Consider the following 17,454-nt stretch of genomic DNA (forward strand, 5'->3'; position numbering starts at 1 on the left):
TTATTCCTAAACTGTGGCCCCTGGTTCGGGACTCCCCCAACATTGGGAACATGTTTCCTGCTTCTAGCGTGTCCAATCCCTTAATGATCTTATATGATGACCACCAGCAGCATATCCAGAAGATGTAGATGGTCCCTGTAGCCAGCAAAACATAAGGTAAAACGTGTATTTCTTTATCACTTCGCCACTTAAATCATGGCTGATCTATCTCTCACTCTCAACCCCATTCTCCATTAAATTGGTTTGTCCCGAAAGGGTTTGCCCTAGTTCCGTATTAGGCCCGGGGGGGTGCTGTAGGCCCGGACGCTGTAGGCCTGGACGCTTTAATTCCAGACAATGTAGGGCCGGACAGTGTAGGTCCGGACAGTGTAGGTCCGGAGGCCTGGGCACCGCCTAATGGAGGTTGCGTAGCAACCCGCCTCCTGGCTGGGTGGGTGAGGTCATGTGGGGCGCGGGGCGGTGACGTCACCTTGTCCCTTATTTGGGAGTGAGATAGTTGGCAACCCTAGGTGTGGATGAACCATACGGCCAAATATCAACGATGGCACTGTAACAGTGTTCCACCACCATCAGCGGGTTCAAGTCAAGGGAATAGAGCACAAAGCCTGGGATGATAGTTTAGTGCAGCACTTGCGATGTTTTTAGTTTTAGAGATACAGCGCAGAAACAGGCCCTTCGGCCCACCGAGTCCTCGCCGACCAGCGATCCCCGCACATTAGCACTATCCTACGCACCAGGGTCAATTTGCAGAAGCCAATTAACCTACAGACCTGTACGTCTTTGGAGTGTAGAGGAAAACCGGAGCACCCGGAGAAAACCCATGCGGTCACGGGGAGAACGTACAAACTCCGTACAGACAACACCCGCAGTCAGGAACAAACCCGGGTCTCTGGCGCTGTAAGGCAACAACTGTACCGCTGCGCCACCGTGCACTGTCAAACATGTTATTGGCTTTCATGTCAGAAATGTTGTTGGTTCTGTCAAGGTGTTGTGGAAATTCCGTGCCACTATTTAATCAGCAACACTAACTTGTGTCCAGAATGCATTTTAAAATAATAAACCATGCTAAATTGCTGCGTTGGAGCGAATTTGACTCGGGTCCATATATGGAGGTATCAGGACAGATGAGAGGTACAGATTATAAAGTTGCAAACAAGCTGATGGCAAAACAGCCAGAGGTGAACAATGGAAAGCAGGTAACGATCAATTCGACAGGACACAATAATTTCATGGCTGCCAATAACCTCACCATCAGGACTGTGGAGCTGGCCACGATTTACCAGATTCTTAACTAGATACATCACCATGAACTCCGGAGAAAGTCAAAACTCGCCTACTCTGAGTGGCTGAACGTTTCCTGTCCACCATCTGGTGAATAATCGGAAACCCAATTCATTTGGATGTGAGCAAATGCACCAAACCTTGAGAATCCTGTATCCATCCGCAACAAGGCCGTTTACATAGAAGGGTCTCGACCCGAAACGTCACCCATTCCTTCTCTCCCGAGATGCTGCCTGACCCGCTGAGTTACTCCAGCATTTTGCGTCTACCCTCGATTTAAACCAGCATCTGCAGTTTTCTTTCCTACACCGTTTACAGAATTGGATCCTTATCCTGTTTTTCCAAGTTGCTTCAATGCATGGGCTAAATTATATTAGCAGCCAAAAAAAAGCAAAATTAAAAAAACTGCATGTGGTCAACATCTGAAAAATAAAAAGAAACTGTTGGAATTATGCAGCAGGTCAAAGAGACATTGAATTGGTGTTTCGTTCAAAAATCTTATCAGAAAAAAATAAATGCTGCACAACACACGGTGGCGCAACGGTAGAGTTGCTGCCTTGCAGCGAATGCAGCGCCGGAGACCCGGGTTCGATCCTGACTACGGGTGCTGTCTGTAAGGAGTTTGTACGTTCTCCCCGTGACCAGTGTGGGTTTTCTCCGAGATCTTCGGTTTCCTCCCACACTCCAAAGACGTACAGGGTTTGTAGGTTAATTGGCTTGGCATAAGTGTAAAATTGTCCCTAATGTGTGCTAATGTTAATAGTGTTAATGTGCGGGGATCGCTGGTCGGTGCGGACCCACTGGGCAGAAGGGCCTGTTTCCCCGCTGTGCCTCCCAAAACTAAAAACTAAAACGAAAAAAAGCTCGCTGGCTGCAATGTGAATAACCTTCACAATGCTCTGCGGTTGCCTCCCCGAGCTTACACTGACAACACCTGTCATCTCTGAAGTCTCTACAACCAAAAATAATCGGAGTGAGAATTTTGAAGCACCTTCATCTGCAAACATCCCGACAAGTAAACAATAGACAATAGACAATAGGTGCAGGAGTAGGCCATTCGGCCCTTCGAGCCAGCACCACCATTCAATGCGATCATGGCTGATCATTCTCAATCAGTACCTCGTTCCTGCCTTCTCCCCATACCCCCATATAGTGCTGGATCAAATTCCAGGGGATAATTTATTGGAGCGTCAGGCAGCTGTTCAAAGATATAGTCTTTAAGGGTGGTGAATCTGTGGAATTCTTGGCCACAGGAGGCCGCGGAGGACAAGTCAACGGATATTTCTAAGGCAGAGATAGATAGATTCTTGATTAGTGCAGGTGTCAGGGGTTATGGGGAGAAGGCAGGAGAATTGGGGTTGAGAGGGAAAGATAGATCAGCCATGATTTAAATGGCGGAGTGTACTTGATGGGCCGAATGGCCTAATTCTGCTCCTATCACTTATGCCACCTCCACACGATAATGTATCTTCCACAAATATAAGCTCGACGGCTGTTCCCATTACCTCAAAACTAAATTTTCAAAAGATGTTTCTGAAGGAAACTATAATGTTAGCAATTTTTGAAGAAATATGCTTCACCGATGCAGCACGTGTGGGATAACACTGAAGGCACTTTGATTCCATAATTTTCGAGGCTTATAGCTAACGAGGTGAAACAACTTTGCCTTTATGTTCCGAGCTCCAACAGTGTCATTGCATTATGATAATTCACATGCATTAAATTAAAAACCACCCGTGCATTCCAAACTCGCAGGTCCGTCCGGTATTTCTACAAACAAAGTAAATATTTAAACGAATGGCTGTATGTTTACTATTATGAGCAGTTAACATTACCTAAACGGCATTCAACCTGCCTCTCCTGCCTCATCTGAAAGAATGGTAAAATAATAAACCCTGGTGGCACAGTGGTAGAGTTGCTGCCTTACAGCGAATGCAGCGCCGGAGACTCAAGTTCGATCCCGACTACGGGCGCCGCCTGTACGGAGTTTGTACGTTCTCCCCGCGACCTGCGTGGGTTTTCTCCGAGATCTTCGGTTTCCTTCCACACTCCAAAGACGTGCAGGTACGTAGGTTAATTGGCTGGGCAAATGTAAAAATTGTCCGTAGTGGGTGTAGGATAGTGTTAATGTGCGGGAATCGCTGGGCGGCGCGGACCCGGTGGGCCGAAAGGGCCTGTTTCTGCGCTGTATCTCTAAATCTAAAAAACTAAATCTGTACCTCACATTACACCACGATTGAGGCTCCCCTCTGTGTTTATGGGGTCGAAACATTAACCCTTTAAAACAAAATGAAACAAATGCCTTGGAGGTTTAACATAGAAACATAGAAAATAGGTGCAAGAGTAGGCCATCCGGCCCTTCGAGCCAGCACCGCTCGATTCAATGTGATCATGGCTGATCGTCCAGAATCAGTACCCCATTCCTGCTTTTTCCCCGTATCCCTTTGATTCCATTAGCCCTCAGGGCTGAATCTAATTCTCCCTTGAAAACATCCAGTGAATCCGAAGGCCTCCACTGCCTTCTGTGGCAGAGAACTCCACAGGCTCGCAACTCTCTGGGTGAAGACTCTCTGACAGTTGCTTTGTGTTGCAGGAAGATACCTGGGCGGAATGTTTATGCTCAAATGCATAATGAGAAGGAGCAGGAAATGACCAGTCCGGTCAACCACAGTGAGGACACACAGCACATCATTCAAGGGGAAGAATACATCGATGATGACTTGGATTCACAGACGCTAGGTAACAGAGAAGGTACCCCTGTTCCTTTTTCAGTTTTTCTCTAGTTAACAATGGCCCAGCATCTCCCCTTGTAAAAGTGACAATGCTGTGACATCGGGTCGAGACCAATCCGAAGAAGGGTCTCGGCCCGAAACGTCACTCATTCCTTCTCTCCACAGAGATGCTGCCTGACCCGCTGAGTTACCCCAGCATTTTGTGTCTACCTTCGGGGTCAACCAGCATCTGCAGTTCCTTCCTACGCATGCTGTTACATTTGCTCTATAACTGATAACACACAACTGATAACACCCAAACTGATAACACAGTGAAGTTCTAAAACAAAACTAAATCTGTACCTCACGTTACCTCTCCTGTGAAGTTTCAAAATACAGGAGCTTCAGGAGAGACGGGGGTGAGGGTAAAAGAGGAGGAGGGGGGTTGCATTGTGGTTAAGGAGGATGTGAGTCACGGCAGTGGTGAGGTGACATTACGGGCGGTTCGTCTAGCGAGGCTACATGTAGCTGAGGACAATAGACAATAGACAATAGGTGCAGGAGGAGGCCATTCGGCCCCTCGAGCCCGCACCGCCATTCAATGTGATCATGGCTGATCATTCTCAATCAGTACCCCGTTCCTGCCTTCTCCCCATACCCCCTGACTCCGCTATTCTTAAGAGCTCTATCTAACTCTCTTTTGAATGCATTCAGAGAATTGGCCTCCACTGCCTTCTGAGGCAGAGAATTCCGCAGATTCACAACTCTCTGACTGAAAAAGTTTTTCCTCATCTCCGTTCTAAATGGCCTACCCCTTATTCTTAAACTGTGGCCCCTGGTTCTGGACTCCCCCAACATTGGGAACATGTTTCCTGCCTCTAACGTGTCCAACCCCTTAATAATCTTATACGTTTCGATAAGATCCCCTCTCATCCTTCTAAATTCCTGTGTGTACAAGCCTAGTCGCTCCAGTCTTTCAAAATATGACAGTCCCGCCATTCCGGGAATGAACCTAGTGAACCTACGCTGCACGCCCTCAATAGCAAGAATATCAGGAACAGGAAAGGGATGGTCACCTTGTTGGGGGTGTACAACAGACCCCCGAATAATCAACGGGAATTAGAAGAACAAATGTGCTGGGAGATTGCAGACAGCTGCAGGTCAAATAAGATTGTTGTAGAAGGGGATTTTAACTTTCCCAATATGGACTGGGAAAAATCATACTGTGAAGAGTTTAGATGGGGTGCAATTCCTCAAAAGTGTTCAGGAAAGTTTTCTCAAGCAGAATGTAGAGGCCCCCACACGTGAGAGGACAACGCTGGATATAATATTGGGGAATTGGGAAGGGCAAGTTCATGAAGTGTTTGTGGAGGAGCCTTTTGGGACCAGTGACCACAGTTCGATTAGGTTTAAGATAGTTATGGATCGACACAGAGAGGGCCCATGTGTTAAAATGCTCAACTGGAGTAAGGCCAACTTTGAGGGTATGAGAAAAATTCTCGCTCAAGTTGACTGGAGCAGGTTATTTGAGGGGAAAGGATCATTGAGGGAAGAGCCAGTTTCCGCTCTGTATCTCTCATCTAAACTAAAGTAAACTAAGGGGAGGCATTCAAGCCTTCTAGCGATCGAATCCTTGAAAATTGGTGCCATTACTGAGATAGGAAATCCATCGAACTGGTCTGTTAAACACTGTTTATTCAGATGAACTGTTCACAGCCAGTTCGAGAAACAATGTAGGGTACCATGATGGATCAGCAGTCGAGTGAGTAGATGTGCGGTCCCGGGAATGTGTTTAAACTCTCGAACTGGAAATTCAACTCAATGGCATTTGTGGATCCGAAACCCACTCGTAGCACCCCATTTGCCAGTCAATAGACAATAAACAATAGGTGCAGGAGGAGGCCATTCGGCCCTTCGAGCCAGCACCGCCATTCAATGTGATCATGGGTGATCATTCTCAATCAGTACCCCGTTCCTGCCTTCTCCCCATACCCCCTGACTCCGCTATCCTTAAGAGCTCTATCTAGCTCTCTCTTGAATGTATTCAGAGAATTTACCTCCACTGCCTTCTGAGGCAGAGAATTCCACAGATTCACAACTCTCTGACTGAAAAAGTTTTTCCTCATCTCCGTTCTAAATGGCCTACCCCTTATTCTTAAACTGCCATTGGCTTGTGCCGGAGTTTGGAGTTTAGTTTAGTTTAGTTTAGATACACAGACAGGGGCCCTTCAGCCCACTGATTCCGCACCGACACCGTCCCCCGCTCACTAGCACTACACTACGCACACTGGGGACAATTTACAACCAAAACCAATTTAGATTTTAGATTTAGAGATACAGTGCGGAAACAGGCCCTTCGGCCCACCGAGTCCGCGCCGCCCAGCGATCCCCGCACATTAACACTATCCTACACACACTAGGGACAATTTTTTTTACATTTGCCCAGTCAATTAACCTACATACCTGTACGTCTTTGGAGTGTGGGAGGAAACCGAAGATCTCGGAGAAAACCCACGCAGGTCACGGGGAGAACGTACAAACTCCGTACAGACGGCGCCCGTAGTCAGGATCGAACCTGAGTCTCCGGCGCTGCATTCGCTGTAAGGCAGCAACTCTACCGCTGCACCACCGTCCCTACAAACCTGTATACCTTTGGAGTGTGGGAGGAATCCAGAGCACCCGGGGTAAACCCGCGCAGTCACCAGGGGAATGTACAAACTCCGTACAGACAAGCACCCGACGTCAGGCTCGAACATGCTTCTCCGGCATTGTGAGGCAGCAACTCTACCACTGTGCTGCCCAGAGCCTTTTAGACAGCAGAATTTGGAAATGTCCGATTTATGACTGGAACCAAATCTACCATTTTATTTCAACAGGTGGACACCCAGCCGTGGTGCTCAGCATAAACTCCCGGGAAACGCACAATTATCTGAGTAGCTGATGTACGCTCTGGATGATGGCTGACCACTCGCCTCCGTTTTGTTTTGTTGTTCCTGGGGACGGGTGAAAAGTGATGAAGTGAAATGAACTCCAGTGAAATGGGACAGTGGGCAATCTAGCCTCCTAGAATTACAAAGTCTTCAATTTAGCGTCAGTGTGTTCGAGGCACCCGAAGAGAGAGTGGATTCACAATCAGACCCCCTGAAGCTATCTGTGCCATGCCAAGCCCTGCATCCTCCTGCGATCGAGCTCTGCCAGGAAGGAGAGCAAGCTGCCTTCAATAAGTTGTTGCGCGAACCTCTACCTTTTCCTCTTCTTGCATCTTGTCTAAGAAAAGAAAATGACGTCGCATAACATTTGCACATTCCTATTAATGGACGGTCCACGTTATTTCCATTCCAATCCGATTTTTTCAACATATCTGCTTTTATACTTTAAAAAAAAAATTAAGTAAGACGTTGATCCTCGCTTAGGTTGGCAGACGGTCTACTTTGATCAAACACGCAAGAGTAAATGTTTATCTTCACTTTCTTTTCCGGCACCTGTCAATTAACAAGATAGGAATTATTCACGTCCTTCGATGGACCTGCGATCCAACCTGTCAGATGAGACGTTTTGCACGATTATACATAAAAGGCCCATAGTTTTCCTACTCATTCTTATTCCCTGTTAACCTTTCGTGGATTTTTATTAGTCCTTCAATTGACAACCATGTTTTTTGACCCACCACCCCTCCACCCTTTGAAATCTGTAGTAACCCCATTGCGTTGAAATCTGATGCCTTCTACGATCTGTTATCCTGGAGTACCTGCTGTTGGCTGCTTGGGGGCTATCAATGGAAATGGCATGGCTATGATGAAAGGGCAGGTTGTCTGGGGCCATTTTGAACGGCTCTTTTCGAGAAAATCTCGACCACCTTTTCAAACGCCTTCGTTAGATTCACCGTTCATTAGCCGAGAAAAATAGTAGAAATCCTGAATTGCCAGACAGTTTTAAGAAATGAAAAAATGAAGGTGAGAACAATAGACAATAGACAACAGACAATAGACAATAGGTGCAGAAGGAGGCCATAGGGCCCTTCGAGCCAGCACCGCCATTCATTGTGATCATGGCTGATCATTCTCAATCAGTACCCCATTCCTGCCTTCTCCCCATAACCCCTGACTCCCCTATCCTTAAGAGCTCTCTCTTGAATGCATTCAGAGAATTGGCCTCCACTGCCTTCTGAGGCAGAGAATTCCACAGATTCACAACTCTCTGACTGAAAAAGTTTTTCCTCATCTCCGTTCTAAATGGCCTACCCCTTATTCTTAAACTGTGGCCCCTGGTTCTGGACTCCCCCAACATTGGGAACATGTTTCCTGCCTCTAACGTGTCCAACCCCTTAATAATCTTATACGTTTCGATAAGAGAAGGTATTAACTTTTCGGTGTGGGGGGGGAGCCATGTGGTGACCTGATTAAAGTATTTAAAATGCAATTAGGGTTGAATAGGACAGATGCGGGATAAATGACTTGCAAATTAATTCGTGGGAGTCATCCGGAAGAAGGTGACAATGTGGAAATTACAGCTGGGATGTTTAGAAATAAAAACAGGGAGTCAGTTTTTCGCCAAAATAGAATAGCAGTCAAAATGGGGGGTGCGTTTCCAGAGTCAGCCATTTTGGAAGTTTCCAACAGTGACTGATATTATAAAGATATTATATGAACTGGAGCAAGAGTAGAAAATCAGCGCTGATTGACAGCATGTAAGGGGCTCTCTCTGCCCTCTATATTTTCTACGCTGCAGTGGGAAGCACCAGTGATCGTTTTATAGGTCCTCCTCTGATATTAGTCATGTTAACAATCTTTATAATGCTTTTCAGATTGTCTCCTCCATCAAAATGCAGCTGTTTTTCAAGTATGCAGTGTCATGTGTACTGTTGCGAAAAGCAATGGTATTAAAATGAGTGAAGCTTGAAGGGGTCCCGTTGGGGGGGGGGGGGGATGTGACATTATTTTAACATTCAAGGCTGAAATATACAGTATATTCTTCCATTCGTCCACATTTAAACTTTGCAGGTGTAACCAAACGGCTCGTATCGCCTTTGAAGGGTGCGGCCGTTAATATCAGTGCACTGTTCAGTGTAATTCAGCGGCGCAAGAATTGACTGGTCCACTCGAAAGGAATATGAAGTGGAGCTTGTTTTATTTAACAATAACCATAGGAATTGACTGTTCTCCACACAAAACGAGTCTGTAGCAAGGCTTTAACAAAATGCTGGAGTAACTCAGCGGGTCAGGCAGCATCTCTGGAGAGAAGGAATTGGTGACGTTTCGGGTCGAGACCCTTCTTCAGACTGATGTCCCACCCCCCCCTGACAACAGTCTGAAGAAGGGTCTCAACCCGAAACGTCACCCATTCCTTCTCTCCAGAGATGCTGCTTGACCCGCTGAGTTACTCCAGCATTTTGTGTCTACCTTCGATTTGCATCTGCAGTTATTTTCCTACACTGAAACAAGGCTTGATGATTTAACCTTATAATCTAATTATATTGTTTGTCCATTGTGTAAGAAAATAACTGCAGATGCTGGTACAAATCGATGGTATTTATTCACAAAATGCTGGGGTAACTCAGCGGGTCAGGCAGCATCTCAGGAGAGAAGGAATGGGTGATGTTTCGGGTCGAGACCCTTCCTCAGACTTGTCCATTGATGATTGATTCAGGGCATATTGTGAGTTTCGGGGCTGAGAAGGCTGGCTGTATGAGACAAGCCATCCAAGGCACTTCAATCTTCCAAGGCTCTTGTTGGCACCTCTTTGTCTCCTATTCATCCTTCCTCACTTTCCCATTTAAGACTTGTTAGCTGAAGCAAGCGAAAACTATTTACTTCTGTTTCCAGATAGTTTGTTGCATTTGGAATTCTCTGCCTGCAATGACCAGATGGTTCAATTTGCCTGTAAAATGCTAGGATTATTGCGTCATTTTTGCGGAAACTCCCAGCCAACCAAGCTGCCTGTTTTGAATTAAATTGTCATTGTCCCTAAATCAGGCTTCCTCTCTTGGACTTTCTCTGCTGCTGCCCTGCCACTGTTAATCTGCCCTCGTTTGAAGGTCCCACTTTCAAGGTGCTGTTCCTAAGCGATGGCTGTGTGTGGCAGCTGTTTGTAGGTGAGATCAAACGAAGTGCTAAGGGCTGATTTCGAGTGTAAGCACCATCGAAGGTATGGGAGTGGACAGCCTGCATCACCGCTGTAGACAATAGACAATAGGTGCAGGAGGAGGCCATTCGGCCCTTTGAGCCAGCACCACCATTCAATGTGATCATGGCTGATCATTCTCAATCAGTACCCCGTTCCTGCCTTCTCCCCATACCCCCTGACTCCGCTATCCTTAAGAGCTCTATCTAGCTGTCTCTTGAATGCATTCAGAGAATTGGCCTCCACTGCCTTCTGAGGCAGAGAATTCCACAGATTTACAACTCTCTGAGTGAAAAAGTTTTGCCTCATCTCCGTTCTAAATGGCCTACCCCTTATTCTTAAACTGTGGCCCCTGGTTCTGGACTCCCCCAACATTGGGAACATGTTTCCTGCCTCTAACGTGTCCAACCCTTTAATAATCTTATATGTTTCGATAAGATCCCCTCTCATCCTTCTAAATTCCAGTAGGACTAATATCGGTGCAGAATGGCATCAGAACCAGTAAACCATACCTGGCGGCACTTGGCTCGGAAGGAGGCAAGTCTTGCTAAGGCCTGGCTACTTGCAGTAAGTAGAATAATATTCTGGGGCAAAAAAATGCAAGCATCCTGAAACCAGAGTGTCTGCTGGCCGACTTTCTTTATCATCGTGACGGTTTATTTGCATATCTTTTATTCTTTGTTCTTTATCTCTCCACATCATCGTATACATCTCTCATTTCCCTTATCCCTGACCAGTCTGAAGAAGGGTCTCGACCCGGAATGTCACCCATTCCTTCTCTCCAGACATGCTGCCTGTCCCGCTGAGTTACTCCAGCTTTTTGTGTCCAGCGTCAGTTTTAAACAGGTATGGCACGCCATGCCCCACTGAGGTTTCACTTAGACGACTCTGTTCTCAATTTCTTTTGCTATTCTAAGAAGGTCTATTGGCTTGCTGCCGTACACCTTCAGTTAGAAGAGTTCCTACTTACAAAAGGAGGGCTTTTCTCGTTGTAACATTAGTAGGACGGACTGGCCAAAAGCACAACATTTCAAATCTGATATGAAGATTGAAATCTTGGAAATGTCCAGCAGGTCAGGCAGCATCTGTGAAGTGAAATGATAAAGCGATGTTTCATGTGCCAAAACCAAGCTGCTGGAGGAACTCAGCGGGTCAGGCAGTGAGGTCTTGATGCTGATTAACCCGCTGAGTTCCTCCTCCTTCCACATACCTACCTTTTACCCTATGTGTAAAAAAGTTGCCCCTCATGTTCCTATTAAATCTTTCCTTTCTCACTTTAAACTTCTGTCCTCTAGTTCTTGATTCCCCTACTCTGGGTAATAGACAATAGATAATAGACAATAGGTGCAGGAGTAGGCCATTCGGCCCTTCGAGCCAGCACCGCCATTCAATGTGATCATGGCTGATCATTCTCAATCAGTACCCCGTTCCTGCCTTCTCCCCACACCCCCTGACTCCGCTATCCTTAAGAGCTCTATCTAGCTCTCTCTTGAATGTATTCAGAGAATTGGCCTCCACTGCCTTCTGAGGCAGAGAATTCCACAGATTCACAACTCTCTGACTGAAAAAGTTTTTCCTCATCTCAGTTCTAAATGGCCTACCGCTTATTCTTAAACTGTGGCCCCTGGTTCTGGTCTCCCCCAACATTGGGAACATGTTTCCTGCCTCTAGCGTGTCCAATCCCTTAATAATCTTGTATGTTTCAATAAGATCCCCTCTCACCTTCTAAATTCCAGTGTATACAAGCCCAGTCGCTCCAGTCTTTCAACATACGACAGCCCCGCCATTCCGGGAATTAACCTAGTGAACCTACTTTACATTTACTTTACATTTACTCTATCTTTACCTCTCCTGATGTTATACACCTCTAAAAGACTTCCATTTGTTCCTTCCTCCGGTCACCCCTTTGAGTCATCAAACTCATTTCACCCCTTGCGATTCCCAGTTCAGATGACAGCTATGTATTAGCTCTGTTAAACTAGAAAAGAGGTGCCGAGAATATTTACGAGGATGTTGCCGGGAATTGAGGGACTGAGATGGCGGGAGAGGTTGAGCAGGTTAGGGCTTTATCCCTTGGAGCGCAGGAGGATGAGGGGCGATCTTACAGAGGTGTATAACACCATGAGAGGTCAAAATAGGGTAAATGTAAATGCAATTTTACTCAGTGTAGGGGAATCAAGAACTAGAGGACAGAGGTTTAAGGTGAGAGGGGAAAGATTTAATAGGAACCTGAGGGGCACCTTTTTTACACAAAGGATGGTAGGCTTATGGAACGGGCTGTCGGAGGAGGTAGTTAAGGCAGGTATTATCACAATGTTTAAAAAACATTTGGACAGGTACATGGATAGGATAGGTTTAGAGGGATATGGGCCAAATGGAGGCTGGTAGATACAGTATGTAGCTCGGCATTGGTAAGTTGGGCCAAAGGGCCTGTTTCCATAATGCATGACCCCCATGCCTCTCTGTCCACTATTGATATCTAGCTTGCTGACTGTGATATACTGACAAGGCTGCGTAGGATTGTCCAAAACAGTCGAGCTTTTGAAAATCCATGCCTTTCTGAAACGTTAGGATTGGTGCAGTATCGATCTTAAAGATCACGGAGTGGCACGGTGGCACAGCGCTTGCAGTGCCAGAGACGGAGGTTCGATCCCGACTACGGGTGCTGTCTACACGGAGTTTGTACGTTCTCCCCGTGACCTGCATGGGTTTTCTCCGAGATCTTCTGTTCCCTCCCACACTCCAAAGACGTGTAGGTTTGTAGGTTAATCGGCTTGGTATAAGGGTAAATCATCCCTAGTGTAGGTAGGGTGGTGTTAGTGTGCGGGGATCGCTGGTCGGCATGGACTCGGTGGGCCGAAGGGCCTGTTTCCGCGCTGTATCTCTAAACTAAACTAAACTAAACTAAATGAAGGATTGGGATCTTGGCGAAGCAGGGAACGAGGTTGCCCGAGATCAAAGATACTAGAGGAACAAGATGGGCCACTCCGTTGAAATCGCCTATACTGAAGTGTCGTAAGCATAGGAGCCATTTTAGTAGGCAAACCCCGCCTTTCGTTATGCCTCTCGCAGTGTAATCAGTGTTTTGGGTGAACAGTATGTGTGATGATACCATTAAAATGCAGAATATATCTCATCTATCAATTCACAGATTTGTGCTATTTTTCTTTAAAAATGTTTCTGCATGTTTCTGCCTACTAAAATGGTGCCATGACGTACTATGGTATTTAGGGGTCGAGTGGGGCCTATCTTGCTCCTCCAGTACCTTTGCCTGAGATGGTCTGGGAGCAGAGGTGGGGGTGTGGGAGGGGGAGGAAAACAGGACTGGCAGCAAAGATAGTGGGAGTGTGAGGGTGGGGTTGTCAGAATGGGAAGCACAAGGTCAGCTTGGAAGGGCAGGAGCTCAGGATGTAGAGCAGATAGGCACTATGATTTGAGAAGTGCAAACCCAAAAGGAGCCTTGGCCCAAACCCTCTTGGCCAGGCTGCAGCAATGATGCAGGGCATCAGGTAGAGTCAACCAAGAAGGGCCCACAGTTGGGAATGTCTGAGCAAGTTGAAGAGCCAAGAACTGTTCTTCAGTGTGTTCGCTCGGAGAAAAAAAAACCGGCCATCTTCAATTGCATGACAATGGAAGAAAATATATAATCCATTTGAATTTCCAGGAAATGTTGCCCAAGATGCAGATAGAGCCTTGGAAACCCAATCGGAAATTAAGGCATACGCTTATTCTGCACGCTGTGCCACATTAGTGCTGCCTTCTTAAACAGCTTACACACTTGAATCTATTATCGCCACCATGTGGATCTGAGCCCATCGTCTCTGCATGTGGCCGCAGGATGTAGATTAATGTGTGTGACACGGACCTGAGGTCATCTGGCAGATGTAGCCAGTGCTCCTGCCACCTGCCCCTGTTGTTTATGCCATCGGATGTATTTCTACGCCATTTCCTTTTTAAGCCACCCTTGTCCGAGTCACTACAGTTTAATTTATCGGAAACCAAATGCGTTCAGGCTATCTTGATTTTTAAATTGGCGACAACAGATCTTTGTGTGTTGCTGTTTTTTTTCTGAGAGGGTGTTTTTGATGTCATTCAAATGATCAAATGGTTAATGGAAAGTGTTAATATAAAAAAAACCGATGAGCAATGATTTTTATTGGTAAATGCATATGGTCAACCGCACTGGATGGTCTTATAGACACGGTCAACTCACCATTGTCGGTGTTTTGTCAGTTAACTGAACACATTTTGGTTGCTTGTAGGTCACATTTAATGTGATCATATGGTGCACTCTGTAGTATAAGTAATGACACTGCACCCAACACAGATATGCCCACATTCATTATACGATTGGCAAGCTGATTGTGTTGTTACTTGTACATTGATTGCCATTGTATATAATTTCTCCGGTCAGTTTTTTTTGGTAGTTATAGTAATGTTTTAGACTGCTAGTCCTACTCGTTGCAACAAAACAGTGATCTCTTGTATATTTATTTGTTTGATGCTACTTATAATGATTAACAAAAAAATCTGCAGTTTGATTGCACAGTGTAATTGACCATTAATTGTTTGTGTCTGTCTAATTTCTTTGCACAAGGAATATGTGCACATAAATAAATGACTGGATGTGGTACTTATTTTGTTTAATGGGATCTTTTCAATCTCTTTATTTTGATTAATGCATTGAGCACAATTAATTATTTTTTTCAAGTTGTGGAGCTAAGCAACCTACTGTGTATTCGAACGCATTCAAAAAGTTATACCTTTCTGTGAAATTGAATGCACTTGCGATTTTGTTTAATAAACACCTGGATCCAAAGTACGTTTATTCGTTTTCTTCCTGCATTTTAGGAGCATCATGTAATTTATTATGGCTTCTCCTTAAGAACATATGGCACGGTGGTGCAGCAGTAAAGTCGCTGCCTCACAGTGCCAGACACCCGGGTTCGATCCCGACTACGGGTGCTGTCTGTACGTAGTTTGTACGTTCTCCCCGTGACCTGCGTGGGTTTTCTCCGAGATCTTCAGTTTCCTCCCACACTCCAAAGATGTGCAGGTTTGTAGGTTAATTGGCTGGGTATAAGCGTAAATTGTCCCTAGTGTGTGTAGGATAGTGTTAGTGTGCGGGGATCGCTGGTCGGTGCGGACTCAGTGGGTTGAAGGGCCTGTTTCTGAGCTGTATCTCTAAGCTAAACTAAACTAAACATTTAATACAGAAACTAGCAAAAACCCATATTGTATGTGTAAAATATTATTTTGAGATTTAACTATATTACTAATATACAGTGCAATGGTACAATAGACAATAGACAATAGGTGCAGGAGGAGGCCATTCGGCCCTTCGAGCCAGCACCGCCATTCAATGTGATCATGGCTGATCATTCTCAATCAGTACCCCGTTCCTGCCTTCTCCCCATACCCCCCGACTCTGCTATAATTAAGAGCTCTATCTAGCTCTCTCTTGAATGCATTCAGAGAATTGGCCTCCACTGCCTTCGGAGGCAGAGAATTCCACAGATTCACAACTCTCTGACTGAAAAAGTTTTTCCTCATCTCAGTTCTAAATGGCCTGGGTTTGACATTGCATATACATTTAAAATTTAATTTTTGGTGGCATTTTAGATATTGGCGAGCAAGAGTAACCTCAGGAATCAAAGGCCTCAGTCACATCTCTCAGTGTAACTTCTTGAAGACGATTTTATTAGCTCTTCATTAATTCAAAGTTCAAACATCATTCAGAATTATTGCTCATTGTAAGCTTTCAGTTCAAAAATGTTCTTTATATAAAGTAAACGTTTGCATGATATGCTGCTTTTTGATGCTAGATCACATTTGCTTGGACATAGTGTACAATATTTGCTTGTAATAAGGGTACTTACAGCAACCAGTTATTTTTATAGAGAACATAAAAACTGGAACTAGGGCAAATCACTAAAAATCTTCATTAAAACTTCAAAACTGCAATCTCAAAGAAGTAAAAACTAACATTATTAACTGTAGAACACAAAGTGCTGGGATAACTCAGTGGGTCAGGCTGCATGTGTGGCATACATGGATAAGTAACGTTTCGGGTCTTCAAATCTGAAGAAAGGCCCTAACCTGAAACGTAGTCAGTCTATCCATGTCCTCCAGAGATGCTGCCTGACCCGCTGAGACACTCCAACACTTTGAGTTCTACGCACGATTCCGGCATCTGCAGTGGCTCCATATTATTATTTGTCATGTGTATGAAAGTTTTTAATTTTAAATGCTTTTGTGAAAAAAATGACATTTCAAGAATATGATGGGTCCCTTGATCCATGACTTCCACGTGACCGATTTTCATTGTCAACTAAAATGGAAAGATGTGGAAATTGAGCGTCCTTTAGTGTGTCTCTTATTTTAATAGGTTCTTTCAATAGGCAGACACTGAAGTGCAGAGACACCTCTAATCATTTGTTTCACATGACAGAGCGAGTGTAGATAAATTACATTTCAGCATCACTGAACTTAAATGTGAATTTAATTTTATTTACATTGTGTTGTGCATTCCCGCAAATCCTATCCTTCATCCGGGAAGGAGAGAAACCGAAGACGACCACCTCGCCTCTCAACTCATGCCCACTGAGCGCAGCCAGAGACTGGGAAATGCGGGTTGACCTAGGCCAGAGGCTTTCCTTCCCAGTTGAAATCGCAGCTACCAACCTGCGACCAGACCTGGTCCTCTGGTCCAACTCCTGTCGGCGTGTTTTCATCATTGAGCTGACGGTGCCCTGGGAGGAGGTTGTGGACGAGGCATATGAAAGGAAAAGGCTGAGATATTCCAACCTTGCAGTAGAGGCAGAGGAGCAAGGTTGGAGTGTAAGGGTGCGTCCGGTGGAGGTGGGGTGCAGGGGCTTTGTAGCCAGTTACACCGCAAGGCTCATGAGGGAAGTTGGAGTCAGAGGGCAGGCCCAAAGGAGGGCAATCAAAGAACTTGCAAATGCCGCCGAACGGAGCAGTCACTGGCTGTGGCTGAAAAGAAGAGATGCTGTCTGGGCTGCCACGTGACCATCTAGAGGCTAACCATAAGACACACACCCAGGTCTGATCACCCTGCGGTGGGCCTGCCTTGACTGAGGGTGTCTTGTGATAAAAGGGCGAAACACCCAGTGACGTTGAGGTACACAACTGAAGATGTGTCTGAATGGTAGCAACATCACCTAGTGGTCACCCCCAAGAACATCACCAGTCAATTGTAGTGCAAACCTTAGAGATTGTAACATCTCGTCCTACTAATCAATATTTACATTGTGTTGTACAGTTAGCCTACGGGTAGGGGTTGTCAACTTTCTCACTCCCAAATAAGGGACAAAAGGTAATG

The 17,454-nt window shown here is 45.6% G+C and overlaps 1 protein-coding gene across 5 annotated transcripts in view; it reads left to right on the forward strand.

Annotated features, from left to right (window-relative positions):
• sorcs2 (sortilin-related VPS10 domain containing receptor 2) overlaps positions 1 to 9,283 on the forward strand; it is a 658,785-nt gene extending 649,502 nt beyond the window's left edge. For 2 of the 5 annotated variants that reach the window (XM_078407113.1, XM_078407127.1), the window contains 2 exons: positions 3,875 to 4,032; positions 6,869 to 9,283. In XM_078407113.1, the coding sequence (XP_078263239.1) occupies positions 3,875 to 4,032; positions 6,869 to 6,933 (223 nt within the window). In that variant the 3' untranslated portion in view covers positions 6,934 to 9,283. The remainder of the gene's footprint in view (positions 1 to 3,874; positions 4,033 to 6,868) is intronic. The other 3 variants (XM_078407120.1, XM_078407140.1, XM_078407131.1) reach the window with 2 other exon arrangements.
• Positions 9,284 to 17,454: the final 8,171 nt, after the last annotated feature.

The sequence above is a fragment of the Rhinoraja longicauda genome, chromosome 1 (assembly GCF_053455715.1).
Source record: "Rhinoraja longicauda isolate Sanriku21f chromosome 1, sRhiLon1.1, whole genome shotgun sequence".
Lineage (NCBI taxonomy): Eukaryota > Metazoa > Chordata > Chondrichthyes > Rajiformes > Arhynchobatidae > Rhinoraja > Rhinoraja longicauda.